This window comes from Taudactylus pleione, unplaced genomic scaffold (assembly GCF_031769625.1).
Source record: "Taudactylus pleione unplaced genomic scaffold, aTauple2 ptg000384l, whole genome shotgun sequence".
Taxonomy (NCBI): domain Eukaryota; kingdom Metazoa; phylum Chordata; class Amphibia; order Anura; family Myobatrachidae; genus Taudactylus; species Taudactylus pleione.
In genome coordinates, this window is record NW_028284785.1 from 1,746,181 (window position 1) to 1,763,271 (window position 17,091).

Genomic DNA, 17,091 nt, shown 5'->3' on the forward strand with positions numbered 1-17,091 from the left:
AGGGTGGATCTCCCACATCCTGCCCACTTCCTAGTGATGGGGAAATAATATCGGGAATCACAGGTCCTTATGGATGAGGAAGGGCTAAAGTGACACAAATTGTGTTTTTAGCCCAGCCCTTTTCTCACAAATTCACAATTTGCTGCAATGGGGGCGGGGCCTAATGACATGAGAGCCAGTCCCCTACCATTCTACCCCCACACCCTAAAGTGGCCACCTGCAGCTGCAAGTTATGGTGCATACACAGTCAGATAAACTTGACGATTTAAACTATATCGTTATTGTTCAAATCGTCAAGTTTATGGCCCCGTCAAGTGATCAAACGATGGTCGAAGTGTGGGTACGAATGGTCGATAACGATATCGACCATCGCCCGTGCATGCAGGCACGTTCTTCGCGGGTCGTTATAGTAGTTGGGGGGTTGCTGCATGCGCTAGATGTTCGATCCAGCACATGCAGGATGAACAGATAACAATCGTTATCGTTAACTGACCGTCGAGCAGTCTGACCGTGTGTACCCTTCATTAAAGACAATGGTCACCGCCATCAGCTTGATGATGATGAGAATATCGTAGAAACAATACTGTGAATGCTGTTATACAGCAACTGAAAACCCTACTGTAGTTTGTCTTCCTGTTTTCTACAGAATTGTAGTCATGTTATGGTACAGCAATAATTTCCTCCTTCAGTTAATAACAATATTGTTTATTTTTTCATACAGATACCGAAATATACCCTTTTACATCAATCGTAATGATACAAGAGATTTGAAAAGTGTTTTCATTGTTCATGTGAAACCATGTCTGTGCCCTTGAGGGAAATACAGGCTGGGGATACTGTATTTACTTTGCATTATCATTGGAGCTAAAAGAACAAATATAATAATCGTACGGTTGCCAGGGCTACACTCTGAGGACAGACAGCGCCCTCTCTTGACCATTTAATGTTGTAGGATAAAATGATAACGTGGGATCCAAAGTGACCGTGGTTTTCCAATTCATACGTAGTTCCTGTGTTCAGTCAAGCATTGATCATATGACATGTTTATTGCACCCGCTGTATAGGTGTGATTTTTAATCATGCATGTAATGTAAATGGGCCAAGTTTCCCTTACTCAATATTCTCTTCTATGGCTACTGTAAGTCTTTTTACAGACATGCCAAAGCCAGAGCAGTGTCTAGAAATTGTACTAAGGGCCTGATTCAGAGCTGCTCGTAAGCGGCCGCTCGTTCGCTCCGAGCGATGTTCGCACATCTGCGCATGCATATGGGTTGTAATGCGCATGCGCCAACCAGTCAGTGCGGTCGGAAATCGTGTGCTCGCAAAATAGCGAATGCCTGCTAATTTGAGTGACAGGATGAGGCGTTTGTGGATGGTAACAGGGGAAGGTGCTTGAAAACGGTGAGTGGAGATCCGAACGCAGGCATGCCAAACGGTCAAAACGGGCGTTTAATGGGTGTGAATAATTAACAAAGCAGCGTCATCGACCACGTCAGTTGCTTGTCTTTTAGTCTGAACTGCTCGCATGATTGCGGTAGGAAAATGCTACCACAAGAATAGCGAGCAGTTCATACGCCTTTCGATGTACTCGATTAATCTAATAAATAGCGGAGATGACGTATGATGCGAGCGGCCAAGGGGCGTTTTTAGAAAGTAGCGAGCGCATGTTTTCGGAGGCTCGCTCAGACATAGAGGCGTCAACAGACCACAAAGAGCGAGCGCTCAATTTAAATAGCCAGCCCCTTTTTCTGAACGAGCGTCCGCAAATAGCGTCCGGCTCTGAATCAGGCCCTAAGTGCTTAACTTACAGTGAATGTTATGCCTATAATGATGGCCACACTTGGGCCAATGCTATTGTTCATCAGAGTCCTTGTCCAGTTGCCCACAACTGTCTCAGTTACTACTTGTCTACACTGGGGTTTCTCCATGAAGCTTCCATCTTTCAACCACATGTTCCAAAAGGTCAATAACCCTACTGATTTTAATTAAAGTTTATTATTAGTAAGTGAGATCATCTTTAGGAGTCACAACCTGCCTCAATAATCCGGCCAGTTTATCAGTATCACCACTGTCATAGCAACCAGGTACCTACTTAGTGGAGGAACAGTATCCAGTTGTCGGAAACACCAGTCCAGTCCGGAAATGGGGTGATGGACTGACTGACATGAGGCTGTAGATCTTACAGATGCTTCCTGTGTGTGTCTGTCTTCCCCTACTGCCGGCATGTCAGACATGGGGTACGTAAGGTAACACCTGATCTGGGCACTTTCACACCTGTGCAGGCAGCAGGAGAGGCTGACACTTCTGAATGCTCTGGGTTTAAGAAGGGACGTATAGGAGGAAGGGTTCTTAGTGTAATGAGTTTGCAGGGGCATGTCACATCATCAAACACAACCAACATTATGGGCCAAATGTAATAGGGTGAGAGTTTAGAAAAGTGAGAGTTTCTGACACTTTTTAAACTTTGCCAATGTAATAGAGTCCAAAAACAAAGTAACAGAGCGAACTTGCATGTTTTTTTAGACTTAAAAAACTGTCACAATTTAAAATCTCATTCAGATGTTTTCCCATTGTGAAGATAAAACTCAACCAATGTGAGAGATTCCTGCTAAACTCTCACATTTTCTAAACTCTCACCCTATTACATTTGGCCCTTTGTGTTTTACCATTTGGTCTAAACCAAAATTCCCCTTAGCCTTTGTCTAATAGTTGTGGGGGGAAAGTGCTTCTGTTTTTATGCAGGTGGATTCTCCCTTACACTTTAATCTTTATCAAAGAAACAGAAAGTCAAAGTAATGTGAAAATATTACTTTGGGATTTTTATTGTCTTTTAATGAATTTAATCTGAGCTTGAAATTAATATGATGTCTTAAAAACAATTAAAGGGAATCCTCACCTAAATCCAGAAATAAAATTGTTACTGGCAATGGGAATTAGCAGTATTCATTCTTCCCCACCCCATTTTATCCTGCAATAGTCTTCATAATCCCTGTGATTTTCTCCTGGGGAGGAGGCTAGTTATTTAGTAGTGGGTGGGAGATTTATTTACTGATGTTGGGTAATATTTTCAATGTCAGGGCTAGTTGGGAAGGGGGTATGTTTATTATATGTGAATATTGTTAACTTGATTCAACAAGAATCGCAACTGCGATGACGCAGGCAATCGGCTGGTTGTTGCGTTCTGCGCATGCAAATGCATCGCAGTGCGCATCAGCGAATCAGCCACTGCAATCGGGAATGCAGTCACTACGCAGACCAATCGCAGAGTGATTGACAGGAATTAACGTTTGGGGGAGTGAGGGGGGGTGGTCGGCGAAACACAGGCGTGCCAGTGCATTTGAATATCATTGCATGGGCGTGCATAAATTAGGCACTGCGATGCCATATGCAGCTTGTGTACTCAGTGCAGGCGATGATGTTAGCAATTCCTGAGTAAGGTCAGAGCTTGTGAAAGTGTGCGTGAGGCTACGATGGTACTCAATGTTACTGATGGTTTTGCAGTCTTGATAAACATTACGGATGTGTGTAAGGTAAGGTGGGCGTTATTATGTTGTGCTGCGATGGCATAGCGATCACAGAGGATTAGCATATCATCGCACTGAGACTGCAAGCGTAATCGCTATTGCATTCGCAGTAAGGCCCTTAGGGGTATATTTACTAAAGTGAGAGTTTTAGAAGTGGAGATGTTCCCCATAACAACCAAATAGATTCTACTGAAAATTTAACTAGCACCTTCTAGAAAATAATTGCTAGAATCTGATTGGTTGCTATGGGCAACATCTCCACTTCTAAAAACTCTCACTTTAGTAAATATACTCCTTAGTGTCTGGGCTGGTTAGGGGGAAATATGTATATTTATTACCTACAAATTGTATTTATTTAATACTAGAGATGTGCGGTTCGGTTCTCCAGAAATCCAAAGCCACCCGAATTTTGTGAATCCGGGTATATCCGAGTCGCGGTTCTGCTCTCCTGAGGAGATCCGGGTAAATCCGGGTCGCGGTTCTGCTCTTTCTGCGGTTCGGAATTCAGATTTTAAATCCGAATTTTGGGTTTTGGATTGCATAAATTACATGATTTTAGCTGTTTTTAAAACTTTTTATCTATTTTTTAGTTAAAAAATCCAGATTCAAAACAAACACTTGAGGGTGGTTTGCAAAACCAAATCCAGATCCAAAACCTTGAAGGAGATACAGATCCAAAACCAAAACACGGGGGTCGGCACACATCCCTTTTTAATACTGAGCTTTTTTTTTGGGGGGGGGGGGGGGGGGGGAATAAGTGTATTTATAATTTCCAAAAGCTATCCATTTAATGTTGAGCTGTTTGGTGAATGCTATTAATTTAAATTTACAGCTAGTTACCAGTATGGAGGCCTAATTATTATGTTATTAATTTAATGTTAGGACTTGTTGGAGAAAGTGTTCATTCATTGCTTGGCTATCTATATTTCATGTACCTATCCCATTTTTCAAAACAGGGCCCCTACATTTCAGGATCTAGACAATCAACAAATGAGCTTATTTCTTAAGCAAAGCAGGTAGTAAAAGCTACATGGTAGTAAAAGTTGGTAGTTGTCCTGCTTATGGTGAGGCCAATTCTGATGACTGTGCCATCCAGTGAGAACTTTGTTCTATGCAGGGACAGTTGGAAGTTAGACCTTGCTTCACACGGCTCTGCTTATTAAGGGGGGGCAGCCTAAGGCTTGCTACAAATAATAGCCCCCTGCAAAATGGTCATGGCCACTATGGTGGAAAGCAGCTTCTAGAAATCCTTTGTTTGGGCCTGGCATGTGGCCTGCAATAGTAATAATTCATTGTTAGACTGCTTCCTCATGGTTACCACTTGTGTGCCTTAGCAACCAAAGACCTATCAGTCTTTGAGAATCTCTTGTGACTTGGAAACATAAAACAATAGAATTTTTTTTCAGCGGTTTCCTGTCTAAATGGGAATTTATAATGAAGCCAAGGTCAGTTTAGAAAAATATGAAATACTTGTGATTCAGTCCCCTCTAAAGAAACGACACTCTATAACGTTGGTAAATGTGAACTAATTATTATTATTATTATTATCACTAATTACAATAATTATTAGCAATGGCATAAGAGTGTTGAAGCATGGTATTGTACTAAATAAAATCACATTTTAATTGCGCAGTAAAAATGAGAGAGACAGACAATGGGGAGGTGAAGGTAAGGCTTTCTGGAATGACAGGAGTTCTGTGTGTAATGTATATAAATAAATCTGGGTAGACTCCTCACTTATCACTTTTTTTTATTATAAACGCCCATAAATGTTTAGACAACATTAAGGGAAATTCAGTTTGATTATTAGTATTTGTCAGAGTTTGGGCATCCTCCAAATAGTTCTGTTGCGCTCAGTGTTAAAACCAGGAAACTATGAAAAAACCCTTTAGCTAAAAATTTAATACAATGTAATGGGTGTATTTACTTAGGTGCAGATTTTTAGAATTGGAGATGTTGCCCATAGAAACCAATCAGATTCTACTTAACATTTATCTGGCACCTTCTAGAAGATAATAGCTAGAATTTGATTGGTTGCTATAGGCAACATCTCCAATTCTAAAAATCCTCACTTTAGTAAATATACCCCTAAATCTCAAATTACTCTCCTGCTGCCAAAGATAACTATACTGTCTGCGCACTAACAATATGCAGGGAAATACAATTAGGCCCTCTTTCAGAGCCGCTCGCAAAAAGCGAGCGCTCGCTCTGAATGAGGGTGGTCGCTTTTGTTTTGAAAGCCAGCCTCCTGGCCGCTCGCTAAGCTGTGGGTTACCACCCACAGCTTTAGCGAGTGACTAGGTGATGGTCGAGACCATCGCAGCTTGCGACGAGACCCTTGCGGTAGGGTCTCATCTGCCGCAAGCCCAAGGTAGCTTCCTGCTCTAACAGAGCAGGAAGCTCCCTACTGACATCACTGATGATGTCAGTAGGGCCGCCTACAAACGGTAGGTGTTCCTTCAGGAATGCTTCTGTTTGTCCGGCCACCCCCCCCCACCCCGCCCACAAAATGGGGCGAGCTGTCTATCAACATTGACAGCCGCCCCATTTGTGATGAGCCCCGGAGTGAGTGAATTTGTCACTCGCTCCGGGGCTTGCACACGCGCACTGCGAGCGCTGCGCGTGCATAGGCCCTCACCATCGACCCGCTTGCGAGCGCATAGCGCTTGCGAGCTGGTCTGAATGAGGGCATTAGTGCCTTGTATCTTGTCATCATCCTTCCAGCCGTATTGTCAACATTGACAATTATTTTATTATTTTGCATGATATTTCTTAGTGATCGAGGAGACTGCAACAGAGCCCTATCAAACAAACTCCATATGTTTATCAATAAAGAGAGTTTAAAGTAAATTTAAAAATAATATGTTGCAGTGGGTACGGTATTACCTAAGCAAGGTACAAACCATAAGTTATTTACATACAATAAGATCTGTACACACTATAAGCTAGACACACTATAAGATCTGTCCAATCTGGCTATTTCCAATGACAATCTGGTAATGTATGGCAGCAAATGACAATCAATCATTTGCTCCCAAACACAGGAAAACAGGCAAAAAATGCTCATTTGAACAAATTGGTTAAATCAAACGTATTTAACCAATTTGTCTGACGACCAATTATGTCTGTTTTGGGAAGAAATGGTTGATTGCCATTTGCTCTCATACATTACCAAATTTTTGTTCCAACCAGCCAGATTGGACAGATATTCCTATAGTGTGAACCCAGCTTTACACTTCTGATTATATGTGCTCAATAAACAAATTGTCCTGGTCCCAGTTACCAGCAGTCACCTGTCCTGTGAAGCCGCTGAGCAGAGCCAGAATGAAGCTGGAAGATGCCCGTCTGTAAAAGCTGCCACCATGGCACAATAGGCGCTTGGCGTCATAAAAAAAGACAGCTTTTTCAATAATTTCATTCTTTTTGATGAATGTTTGACTGCAGCTATAATTAAAGCTTTTAATCATGGCTTGGAAAACCATAGATGAGCAATATTGCGGTGACATTAGATTAAATGTTAAAGCTTTTTATTAGTTTCAAAGGCACAAATTTTATCAACACCTCAGAGGTGTCATTAGCGGTTACTTTTACGTTTCCACTTATTACAACTACTTTCTTTACTCCATCCAATCATATACTGTAAAGTAAGCAGAAGATTTTACATAGGGAAATTAGTGGTCTCAAAAAATCAAGTTGAAAAAGTATAATAAAAGAAAAAATGAAGCTCCCATTAGTTTCCTGAGTTATATATTACATACTAGCTGAAGTAACTGGCATTTCCGGTTTAAATCTTCAAGTTAAGTTTTATTATGTGATGTTGTCCAAATCCATCCTGTGGAAGGCCTAGAACATGCTCTCTGGGTCAAAGTTCTGCATGGTGCACTCCGCCGTGAGGGTCTACCGAGACGCCAACCACTCCATTAGGTAACCCAGAACATTTGCCACCCCTCTGTGAAGTTTTAATCCAAATCCATAGAGTGGAAGGCCCAGAACCCCGGGTCAAAGTTCTGCCCAGCGTACACCAACGGGGGGACTGACCAGGATCTTAACCCCGATAAAACCTGGTCAGGATCCAACTGGACCACCTCACATTGGTTTTATCCCATTCGGTGTAGGGGGCCTGAGGCGCGGACATGTTCACTGGGCACCCGGTGCTAAATCATTCGTAGATTACCTGATTCTGGGTCAGGGTCTCTTGTGTAGCAGAGCAGCTCCCTCACTGCGATCTATTGAAAGTCATCCCTCGAGACAAGCTTATGCTCCTTTTGCTCCACGGGAGGTTTCTGTCCTCTCTGAGCTCACCATAACCGGACAGACAAATAACCGGACAGACAAATAAACAGCAGACCAATTAATGTTATATATAAGATAAATAAAGGATCAAAGGATTGTTATGTTAGGGGGGGAATGGAAAAATTTAATTAATGATGCAGAGCCCAAAATGTGCTAATAGGCAGTTCTATGAGCTGACGTTTTCATTTTGTAAAATGTACATGTTTGTGGCATAATAAAATTTTTTTTAATGCTTGTACAATTGAGCTCTGCCATGGACTCTGCGATTGCTCTTTGGTAGCTGGAATCTGTTACTTTGTAAGTGACGCCCATAAATAAGACCCACGTTTCTAATGAGCAAGGCTCTTGTAGGACACACTAGTGACTTTGTAACCACATAGAGGAATAAATAAACAGAGAAATATTACCAAAACACTTCTGAAAACATAAAAAACACTTTTTATTGATCACGGCACTTTAATATTACAAAATACTAACAGCGACAATTTAAAAATAAAACTTTGCTTGTTATTTTGGGGTTTGAGAAATATCTTGAACACATGTCTACAATACAAGGCAATCGTCACACTACGCTGCCTCCAGTCTCAGTCTTAAATCCCCTTCTTATATTCAATTTGGGTATTTGAGTCTCACTTCCGGTTTCACTGTGTAATGAAACAGTGAAAGCAGAGGATCATACGTTCACATAACCAGAAAATATAAAGTACAAGTAGGTTGTTTTTCCTTTATAGGAGCGGAAGTTTTACATTATACAGGTTGAGTCTCCCATATCCAAATATTCTGAAATACGGAATATTCCGAAATACGGAATATTTTTAGCATGACTGAAATAGTGAAACCTTTGATTTTTGATGGTTCAATGTACACAAACTTTGTTTAAGGCACAAAATTATTAAAAATAAAGTATAAAATTACCTATAGGCTGTGTGTATAAGGTGTATATGACTTATAAATGAATTTCATGTATCTACACAAACTTTGTTTGAGCCACAAAATGATTGAAAATATTGTATAAAATAACCTTCAGGATGTGTATATAAGGTGTATATGAACCATAAATGCATTCTGTGTTTAGATTTGGGCCCTATTCCTAAGACATTTCAAAATGGTATGCAATTATTCCAAAATACGGAATATTCCGATATCCAAAATACCCTTGGTCTCAAGCATTTTGGATATGGGAGACTCAACCTGTAAAACTATTTTGAAGAGTTTTATATTTATAGATACTGTATGTACCATTTTACCAATAACTAAACGTCTCCAAACAGATAAATATTAATACACTCTGTAATTCATCTCATATTCAGATAGCAGAAATAGCCCATACATTGATTTACTTGACCCATATTGACATAATCTCTATACTGATATATTCCCACTCTGTTGCCTTCTGTATTTATCTTTAAATCCCCTTTTACACCTCATTTGTGTTTTTCATTTGGACTGCTGAAGTCACCATGTAATGAAACAGTGAAAGAAGACATATTTAAATAAAACCCATACATTCCCATAACCAGAAAGAACCAGGGTTAGGTTTAGGCACCCCAGGGGGAGTTAGGGTTAGGCTCCGGGAGGGGGGAGGTTAGGTTAGGCTCCGGGAGGGGTGAGGTTAGGGTTAGGCTCCGGGAGGGGGGAGGTTAGGGTTAGGCACCACCGGGGGTAGATTAGGGTTAGGCACCACCGGGGGTAGATTAGGGTTAGGCACTAAGGGGGGAGGGTTAGGTTTAGGCACTTACCGGGAGGGTTAGGGTGTGGGGTAGGGAGGGATAGTGTTAGGGTGCTGGAAAGGAGGGTTAGGGGGTAAATAGGGCAGGGGAACAGTACTTACTGTTCCCATTGTCGGGATTTTAGCCAACGGGATGCCGCTGTCAGTCTATTGACAGCCGGCATTGCGAGTGTTGGGATATCATACACAACCCCTTTTTTTTGTATACTGTACCGGTTTTTTATTGGCAAAAGTTTATTCTCAGTGCAAAATGTTGATGGAAGCAGACTCAAGATCGGAAAAAAAAAAAAAAAACAACAACCAAAATATTTTGTAATGACAGTTATCTTGCAAGTTTAAAGTTTTATTTGTTATTATAGATCAAGTGCTGAGAACAGCCATTTAATTTCACCTAAATTGAAAATACTGAGCACGTCTGTCTATCTATCTATCTATCTATCTATCTATCTATCTATCTATCTATCTATCTATCTATCTGTCTGTCTGTCTGTCTATCTATCTATCTTTAATTATTTTTATAAAAAGATAACCCTGAATACCGACCAAACAACTTTTGCAAATGGAACTCAGAAGTTCTGTAAATCCCTTATACCATCACAAAGGTGGGCATGTTGTGCAAACACTTGTAAGTCAGACAAGCATAAATAATTTATTGTGTAATGTCTTTGACATACATCAAATGTAACTACTTTGTACTGCAATTGCAGTGAATACTATAATACATACAATATAATACATTTGTGTTATTGTGATTGGTTTCAAATAACCAGTGTCATCTGTAAAACGTCTTTGATTCAGGTAAAGCTGGGTACACACTGGAGCGATGTCAGACCGATTTGCCATTTCATAATGACAAATCTCCTACATCACTCAGTGAGTATGGGCGATTGCATGCTACCACGGTCGCTAGCGATGGTTGGTAAGTTCTGCACATTAAACCTAGAAATTTCGCTAGTGACCTTGTGTTAATGAAGGACGGAACAGTGATCGTTCCATTATTCACTAACTCGTTCAAGTGTGTACGGGCAATTCCTGTTCAAGGGCATTCGTTGTCAGAACGAATGCCCGTCGTTCCAGTGTGTATCCAGCTTTATACTCTGTAATGATACTCTCACCTGAAGTGGTTTGAATAGAATTTTTTTTATTTGATCAAAAATTTGACTATATGTGACCCATATGCGCATTATGGGTAGAGATGTGCAGGCTCGCATCGGTTCGAATTTTCCCGCCAAATTCTGATCTTTCCTGCCAAATTTCTGATCTCAGATAGAGTTAAAACATCATCTTTCATGGACAATTGTTTATCCTTGAAAGATGACGTATAACCACTTTCTGAGACCAGAAATTTGGTGGGAAAATCAGAACCAAACTAAGCCTGCACATCTTTAATTATGGGTTTAATTCTGAGTGCCATGCAAAAGCGCACACAGCAGCATCTATCTGAATGTGCAAGGACAGAGACGTCCAGTGTTAGTGTCCCTACTTGCTGCAATACCGATTGGTGCATCCGTGTACGCCACCATCGGTCGCGCCACTGAAAAGTGCACCAGCCCTATCGCAGGTGCAGTGATCCATCTGACCACGCCTCCTATGCCTGCGGCTGTGCGTCTGTATACTGACATGCCATGACACTCCCATAATATAAGCATGTAACAGCCTATTTTTGCGTGCACTACTACTCACCATCTAGTTACTGCCCAGGAATGCCTATCACTTTTTCGTCCCATGTTTGATAATGTCTGTCCCAATAGAAACAGCACCACTGTGCGCACAATGTGTAACTCATGCGCCGTAGGGGTTTTCAGAGTTTTTCGTGCATGCACAGTTGCAAATAATTGCTAAACTATGTGAACATCGTCACTGTGTGTGGATTGCGTGAGACTCAGAATAAGGCACTGTCGTCCTGATTCAGAGCCGGATGCTCTGACAGAGCGCTCGCTCTGATTCAGGGAGTTTTTTTTTTTTTTTTCAATGTAGCGGCCTCCTGGCCGCTTGCATTGCTGTGGGTTGCCACCCACAGCTAATGCGAGTAGCCAGGATGATGGTCGCGATGGTCAAGACCATCGCGACCATCGGGCTTGCGACAAGACTCTTGTGGTAGGGTCTCATGGCCGCAAGCCCCAGAGAGCTTTCGGCTCTAACAGAGCCGAAATCTCTCCCACTGACATCATTTGTGATGTCAGTGGGGCCACCCCCAGACAGTAGGCGTTCTCATGGGAACGCCTCTGTTTGGGCAGCCACCCCCCGGCCCGCCCACCAAAGGGGGCGTGCTGTCACTCAACATCGACAGCACGTCCCCTTTGGTGCGAGACCCGGAGCGACGGATTGCCCATCGCTATCCGGGTCTCGCGCATGCACGTCGTGCGCATGCGCTGTGGGCCACCATCGACCGGTTGCGAGCGCTCAGCGCTCGCGACCGGGTCTGAATCAGGCCCTGTGTCACTAATGAAGTTCAATAGAGGTTGTTGTAGATAAATTTGTCAAAATAAATCCTAGGTTTATCAATATAACCCCACGCACGCACGTACGCACGCACACACAAACAATTCAGCATTTTGTTCATTTTACAGATGATGCCACCTTTTCCAGGTAAAGGTTGCTGCCACTCCTTACCTGGACACTAGAGGGCAATGTTGGCTTTGGCTTAATCTTCTATGGGAATTTACAGAATAAAATATGTGGTGCTGAGCTTGCACAAAACGTATGCCAGCAATTGAGCCACATGTACCTAACTCTTAGTTATTGATGTTTTTTGCTCCATAGAGGTGCACAGGAAAAAAAGCAAATATTGCACACTGTAATAGATAGAAATGTGCCGCCAGACATGGTGGTACAAAACAGACCATTTCCTATATAAAACTGCTAAACACACTTCCAGTAGATAGATAATAGTTGTTGACAGAATACAGAATATAATGAACACTTGTTTAAAAACCATTCATAGAAAAAGCTAAAAAATGCAACGAAAACAAAATAGGCAGCAACATAAGCTGATACACGTACATTATCCAGCAACAGACCACATTGTGCATAAGCTAGTGGCAACCTGAGTTTAGTTTTACATAAATTCCATGTTACTAGTCTCCCAACATGCATTCTGTGAATCTGGTCAGTCATAGCTCCTGTCCTGCTAGCACAGTCTGCGCTTACTTCCTGCCAGTACCAAAATTAACATTTCATACTTCCGACAAAGATGAAAGAGGACGATAGCCCCCCAAGTCCTGTTGCCAGTTTGCAGAGATGTGTGAAAAACTTAAACATTGCAACTTGTAACATTATTTCCCAGTCAGACAGCAGAGTTCAATGTAATCTTAATTCTGAGTACACCGTGTTCTCAGGAGCTGGCGCCCCTCTGGCGCCTCTGTTTTCGTACACTGAATCAGGTGGTTGCTAAAATAAAAAATAAACACAGGTTATAAAAAAAAACAAGATTTTTGACTGTCTATACTGTACGGTACATTCACAGAGATAGCAACAGCTGTATTTACCGCAAGGCCAAATTTGGTATTTGCCTAACGGTATCACTGTTCAGAGTGAAGATACAAATAAAGTAAATACTTTACAAAAAACATGAAAACCCTGAAGTGAGTACTGTATGTGCCTTTATGGCTGAAGAACATCATTTTATCTAAGTAGGGTTTTTGCAGCACGAAGGGTCAACGGTTTAGCGGATGTGCTACAACGCTGCTGAAATCATTCACCCAAAGCAAACAGTAGAGTCTGCCAGGTTGTATTGTAGTAAATAGTTAAGTGAGGAGGGATGGGAGTCCAGTGTACTATCTGTACAAACCCATTAGATACAAATCAGCAGCAATCTTTAGGTGACAACTACGACGGACAGATTAAAATCAACTTTAACAGATAGGTTTTTGCTGTAACAGGAGCTAACACCCATAATCTACATACCATCTTCATATCAGCGGGTGAATATGAATTTAAAGGCTTTTGTGGACTTGTTTGAACAAATGTTTGCAAACTTACATGCTAATCTACATCAGCCGAGGGTTTGGAGATGTTTTGCACCATAGCAGTGCACAGGAAAAAAAAGCAAAAATTGTATACTGTATTATTGATGTTAATATGCAGACAAGCATCATGGTGTTTTACAGTATACAGGAAAAATAATATTTTGAGTGATGGGCTCGAAATATCTTCGGCACTGAAGGGCATTGCACTTCGTGACCAATATTACAGTACTATAGAGGTGTGCAGGAAATATAGCACAAATTGTGTACTGTGAATGATGGTAATGTGCAGCCAGACATCTGGCAGCACATACTGCAGAACTGAATCTCCCCTAAATGTGCAAAAAAGAACCCAGGGGTCTATCGTGCTGCTCCCTACCTCTGGAACTCTCTCCCGCTCCCTATCAGACTCTCCACCTCTCTACAAATCTTCAAAAAGGCTCTCAAGACCCACAACTTCATCATAGCCTTCCAGCTCTCATCCTAACCAGCTGCTACTTGCTCCTTCCTCCCTGTCTACCCCATCTGTGTCACACCTGTTTGTCTGTCCATCCCCTTTAGAATTTAAGCTCTCACGAGCAGGGCCCTTTTCACTCATGTGCTTCTCCTTACTTATACTTTCATCCAGAGCCGTAACTAGACTTTTTGGTGCCCTGTGCCAGAAAGATCAACGGTGCCTCCCTAATTTTAGGTACATAATGCACCTGAAAAAGGGCCATGGCCTTACAGGGAAGGGCCAGGGAAGAGATAGGGGAGGCCAGGAGATGCTGGGGATAAAATAAGAAGAAGCTACAAGTGAGAATGATAATAAACAGAAATTTGAGAGGCCCGAACAGCGTCCCCTGCTCTGAGGTGCCCTGTGCGATGGCACAAGTCACACCACCCTGCTTTCATCAACTCCTTACTCCCCACAAGGGCACCTAACACTTGGTTGCTGACGCCATGCTGCTTATTTTGAGTGTTATGATCACTAATGCAGCAATGTGTATAAACCATGTCCTTGTCCTGCATTATATTATACTGTAAGTTACTGGTTTCTTGTTCACTTGTTTGTTTCTGTACTTTATATGGCACCGAGGAACACTTGTGGTGCCATATAAATAAAGGATGATAATATAATCATAATAATAATAATAATAATAATCCCTATAAAAATCTATAACAATGTACTAGAAGGGTGTAACCCTTACTTGTCCTACACCTCATGCAATCTTCTTTGCAAGCTCCCTGAGCCCTTTATGGCCATCTCCCATACCCCCATAAAAAAATGCTGTGATCCGGATAAAACTGAATGGTGTAAAGTACCGCTTGAGCTACTCTCTTCAGGGCTAATGTACTGTCAGCAAGATGATGCAACAAAGGAGAACAGCCAGTGTTTGACCAGCCCACCAAATATAGCAGGACCTGCAGGAGATATAGGGGTCTATTTACTAAACAGTGTTAGGAGACAGAGTGAAAAGTGATAAGGTGCCAGCCAATCAGCTCCTAACTGTCATCTCACAGGCTGTGTTTGAAAAATGACCTTATCACTGTTCACTCTGTCTCCTAACACTGCTTAGTACATAGATCCCATAAGGTCTATATACTCTCTCCTACAAGGCATAATTTGCTGAATCATTGTGGCATATTGTGCTCAGGTTTTTCCTGAAATTAATTTAACTTACAAGTTACTAAACATTGATATTTTCAGATAATATAAACATTCTACAGTAGATTATTATATCTTCATGAGAGAGGGAGCAGCAGCACCTGTTGTCTCCTTGGCACGGTTTTGCTTAAATCAATATCGGCATATAATAATTCGGGTTGTTCCTGAAATGAAATGACATAAATACAGGTTAGCAAAAAGCTAAATATTCCACATAATATTAATAATCTATAGAATTATATTTGCAAAGGAAAGGACGGGAAGAAGGCCGCACCTGCTGTTTTCCTGGTGTCCTCTTCTGTATTTTAATAGGTGCATATTGTGTCTCAGGTTCTTCCTAAAATGTGATATTAATATAGGTTATGTCTGACTCCTCTAGAAAATAATACCATCCAATATTATTACATTTGTCTAAGAGGATGGGGTAGGGGGCAGCACCTGTTGTTTCCTTGGCATGTTCGGGTTGAATGCAATACTAGCGTATTGTAGTTCCGGCTGCTCCTGGAAAGAAGTTAAATATAAGTTATAAGATATAATTCCCACAGTATGTCACACCTTCTGCTTCTTCTCATCTTGCCAGCTAATCAACGGGCTGGTCATTGATTGGCTAAGAAACCACTCACAACCAATCAGCAGCCTGTTGCATGGTAGTGGGCACTGATTGGCTCACAGCCATACAAGTGACGGATTACACGTGGGTTCCGTTACTTTCAGGAGAAGAGCTATGTGTATACACCTATAGCTCTTCTATGACTGCATGGTTTGGCTAACAGTTTTTTTTTATTTTCACACCTGCCTAGGATGTTACTGGAGACGAGAACCGACAGGTGCCAGGATGCAGGTAAGTATGTAGTGTGAATAGGGGTGAGTGCGAGTGCCAATGAGTGAGTGAGTGAATGTATAATAAAATAATAAAACATTTGGTGTGTGTGTTTATTATTTTAATATTTCTTTTACAAGGAGACTATAGGTACCAATGTCCCTTAAAGCCCAGGATTGCTGGCTCTTTGTGGGGTCCCTTAAAGCCCGGCCTGGGCTGACTAGATAGGGAGGTTAATGCTTTAGCCAGGGTAACTCCATTACCCCCTGCTAGTTGAGCCCAGTGCTGGTTCTTAAAATACGGGGGGACCCCTACAATTTTTTCCCCGTATTTTTAGAACCAGGGCCAGCTCAAAGATCCTGATGCTGGTTATGCTTTTGTGGGGGACTCCATATCATTTTTTTTTTGTCTTTTACATTAAACCATTTAATGCCTTTATTACACTTAGAATCATGCACAGATCACACTGATCTGTACATGCTTCTGCTAAATATGCTGCTCATGAGGGGGTATATTAACTTCTAACTTCTATTTTAACCCGACTTTGCTCCATTTACGATCGTGTTTGCAGACACAATTCTTGGTAAATGCCCATGTTGTATTCCTGTCTATGGAAAGTACTTGCAAGTTTTGCCAATGGTGTATTTACTTCTATTTGTGTTTCACAAACTCGTCCGTGAATGGCATTTCAGACAGACATAATCCTTAGTAAATTTACCCATGTGAGTCTTCAAGATCAACTTTATATTAGGCGACTAAAGTGGAAATAGCTGGACTACTGTATACTATAAATAAAACATCAATAATGAGAACTTTAAATGAAGGAAGGGTTTGCATAATTTTTTGCTGCATATTGTGTAACTCGTAAATTATTGGCATATTCCTCTATTCTGTTCTAAATTACAAAGAGCTCTATTTATTCATGTTTTTTTTTACTAAAATAATGTAAAAACTGTTGTTTTCACACCCTTTCTACATTATTTTAGTTTCAGTGAAATGTATTAAAGGACTATTTGAGCTGTTTTTATAAAAAAACTACTCCAAGCCTTTTAATTCGCATTTGTTTAGTAAGCAGATCACAGTTTCTATACTTGTAAAGGGAAATGTGATCT

The 17,091-nt window shown here is 41.3% G+C and overlaps 1 protein-coding gene across 2 annotated transcripts in view; it reads right to left on the reverse strand.

Moving 5' to 3' along the window:
- Positions 1–8,238: 8,238 nt before the first annotated feature.
- LOC148507794 (cell adhesion molecule CEACAM8-like) overlaps positions 8,239–17,091 on the reverse strand; it is a 133,897-nt gene continuing 125,044 nt past the window's right edge. For both annotated transcript variants that reach the window (XM_088445608.1, XM_088445607.1), the window contains 4 exons: positions 15,598–15,660; positions 15,434–15,496; positions 15,261–15,323; positions 8,239–12,936 (listed from right to left, as the gene is read on the reverse strand). In XM_088445608.1, coding sequence (XP_088301734.1) covers positions 12,847–12,936; positions 15,261–15,323; positions 15,434–15,496; positions 15,598–15,660 — 279 coding nt within the window. In that variant the 3' untranslated portion in view covers positions 8,239–12,846. The remainder of the gene's footprint in view (positions 12,937–15,260; positions 15,324–15,433; positions 15,497–15,597; positions 15,661–17,091) is intronic.